Raw genomic sequence first — 1,612 nt, 5'->3', positions numbered from 1 at the left:
GCGGTCCTGGCCGCAGCGCCGCCCCCGGGCCTTGGACCCGGAGCTGCGAGCCTGGGTGGGGTGCCGCTCCCTCTGCCTCTGCCCAGCTGGTGAGGAAGGAGGCTTCGCCCTTAGCGTCGATTTTGCCCAGGCGCTCGGCCTTCTCTGTCCCCTGCCCCCAGTTTTCGCCCTCCCCAGCCCATTTGGGGTCAAGACTGCCTTTAGGATGCCCATCAGGCCCCGAGGGCTGCGGACCGAGAGCGGACACCTGGAGGCGCTGGCTCTCCGCCCCCGTCGTGGCCGCTCCTGTCCCTGGTCTCTAGGGGGCTCCCGCGCTCTCGTCTCCAGCCCTGTGCCCCTCTCGGTTGCAGTTGGCTTGGATGCCGCTGGCAAGACCACGATCCTGTACAAACTGAAGTTGGGGGAGATTGTCACCACCATCCCCACCATAGGTGAGTGCGGGGGCGAGGCCGGGCGAAGCGGGCGCCTTTATCTCTACGCTGGGAGCTGACCGAGACACCAGATACGGCCTCTTGAGAAGTGGGACACCGTATCTCGATGTGCAGGATGGTGCCGGAGGGGGTGGATGTGGAGAGCTCCGCTCAGCAGGTTCTGGTCCCTTGGGCCTGGGCCGCTGCCTTCTAGCCTGATGTCACCGCGGAGAGTCAAGCAGTTACAGGACTTTCCCCCCAATGCTCTCCAGGCTTCAACGTGGAGACCGTAGAATATAAGAACATCTGCTTCACTGTCTGGGACGTCGGAGGCCAGGATAAGATTCGGCCTCTGTGGCGGCACTACTTCCAGAATACTCAGGTGGGTGTGGGCAGGACTGAGATGCTGGTCTGAGCTGGACTCCCAGGACAGAAAACAAACCCCACCCCCCACCCCCAACACCTCCCATTTGCTGGCTAGCCTCTGCCCACTCATCGGTCAGAACCATATGACTGACTTCTCCAAGAAGCAGGGTCCACAGACCTGGCCTACCAGTCACCACCTACCTTCCATCCCTGATCTTTGCACCTCTTTTAGCAGCTAAATTAGCTAGACAGCTTGCTCCCAGGGTGAATACACTGTCCCCATCTCTGTGACAACTCTCACTTGACTTGTGCCAGCACTTCTGTTTGCTGACAAGGAGGGCTTCTCAAAAAACAAAACACCTCACTCCCACCAAGCCCGTTCTGACTCGCAGGGACCCTACAGGACAGGGTTGAACTGCCCCTGTGGGTTTCCAGTGCTGTAACTCTTGACTAGAGCAGGAAGCTTTGTGTCTCTCCCGAGGAGTGGCTGATGGGTTCCAACTGCTGACCCTGCGGTCAGCCACCCAATGTGTAGCCCACTAAGCCAACATGGTAAAAACAGGAAGACGAAAGGGACCCCATGGGGACGAGTCCCAGGACCAAGGGTTCACTCCTTTCAGGGCCTCATCTTCGTGGTGGACAGTAACGACCGGGAGCGGGTCCAGGAATCGGCGGATGAGCTCCAGAAGATGGTGAGCCCCCAGCGCCCTGGACCGGAGCCCTCCCAGGGCACAGCGGATCTCTGTGCTGGGGTGGGGTCTAGGGAGGGCATAGACACATTGTTTGTCTCCCCTGCCTCGGTCTGAGAGCGATAAAAGCTTCAGACTGCACCCCCC

General features: G+C 60.2%; 1 protein-coding gene across 1 annotated transcript; it reads left to right on the top strand.

Annotated features, from left to right (window-relative positions):
- Positions 1-97: 97 nt before the first annotated feature.
- On the top strand, positions 98-1,582 carry ARF5 (ADP ribosylation factor 5). Its single transcript, XM_030885282.2, has 3 exons — positions 98-431; positions 683-792; positions 1,397-1,582. Exons 1-3 carry the CDS (start codon positions 206-208, stop codon positions 1,580-1,582), a joined length of 522 nt encoding a protein of 173 aa, XP_030741142.2. The 5' UTR covers positions 98-205.
- Positions 1,583-1,612: the final 30 nt, after the last annotated feature.

Source organism: Echinops telfairi, unplaced genomic scaffold (assembly GCF_000313985.2).
Source record: "Echinops telfairi isolate 266 unplaced genomic scaffold, ASM31398v2 ScPeMD7_23;HRSCAF=83, whole genome shotgun sequence".
Classification (NCBI taxonomy): Eukaryota; Metazoa; Chordata; class Mammalia; order Afrosoricida; family Tenrecidae; genus Echinops; species Echinops telfairi.
This window is presented reverse-complemented; position numbering and strand designations above follow the sequence as displayed.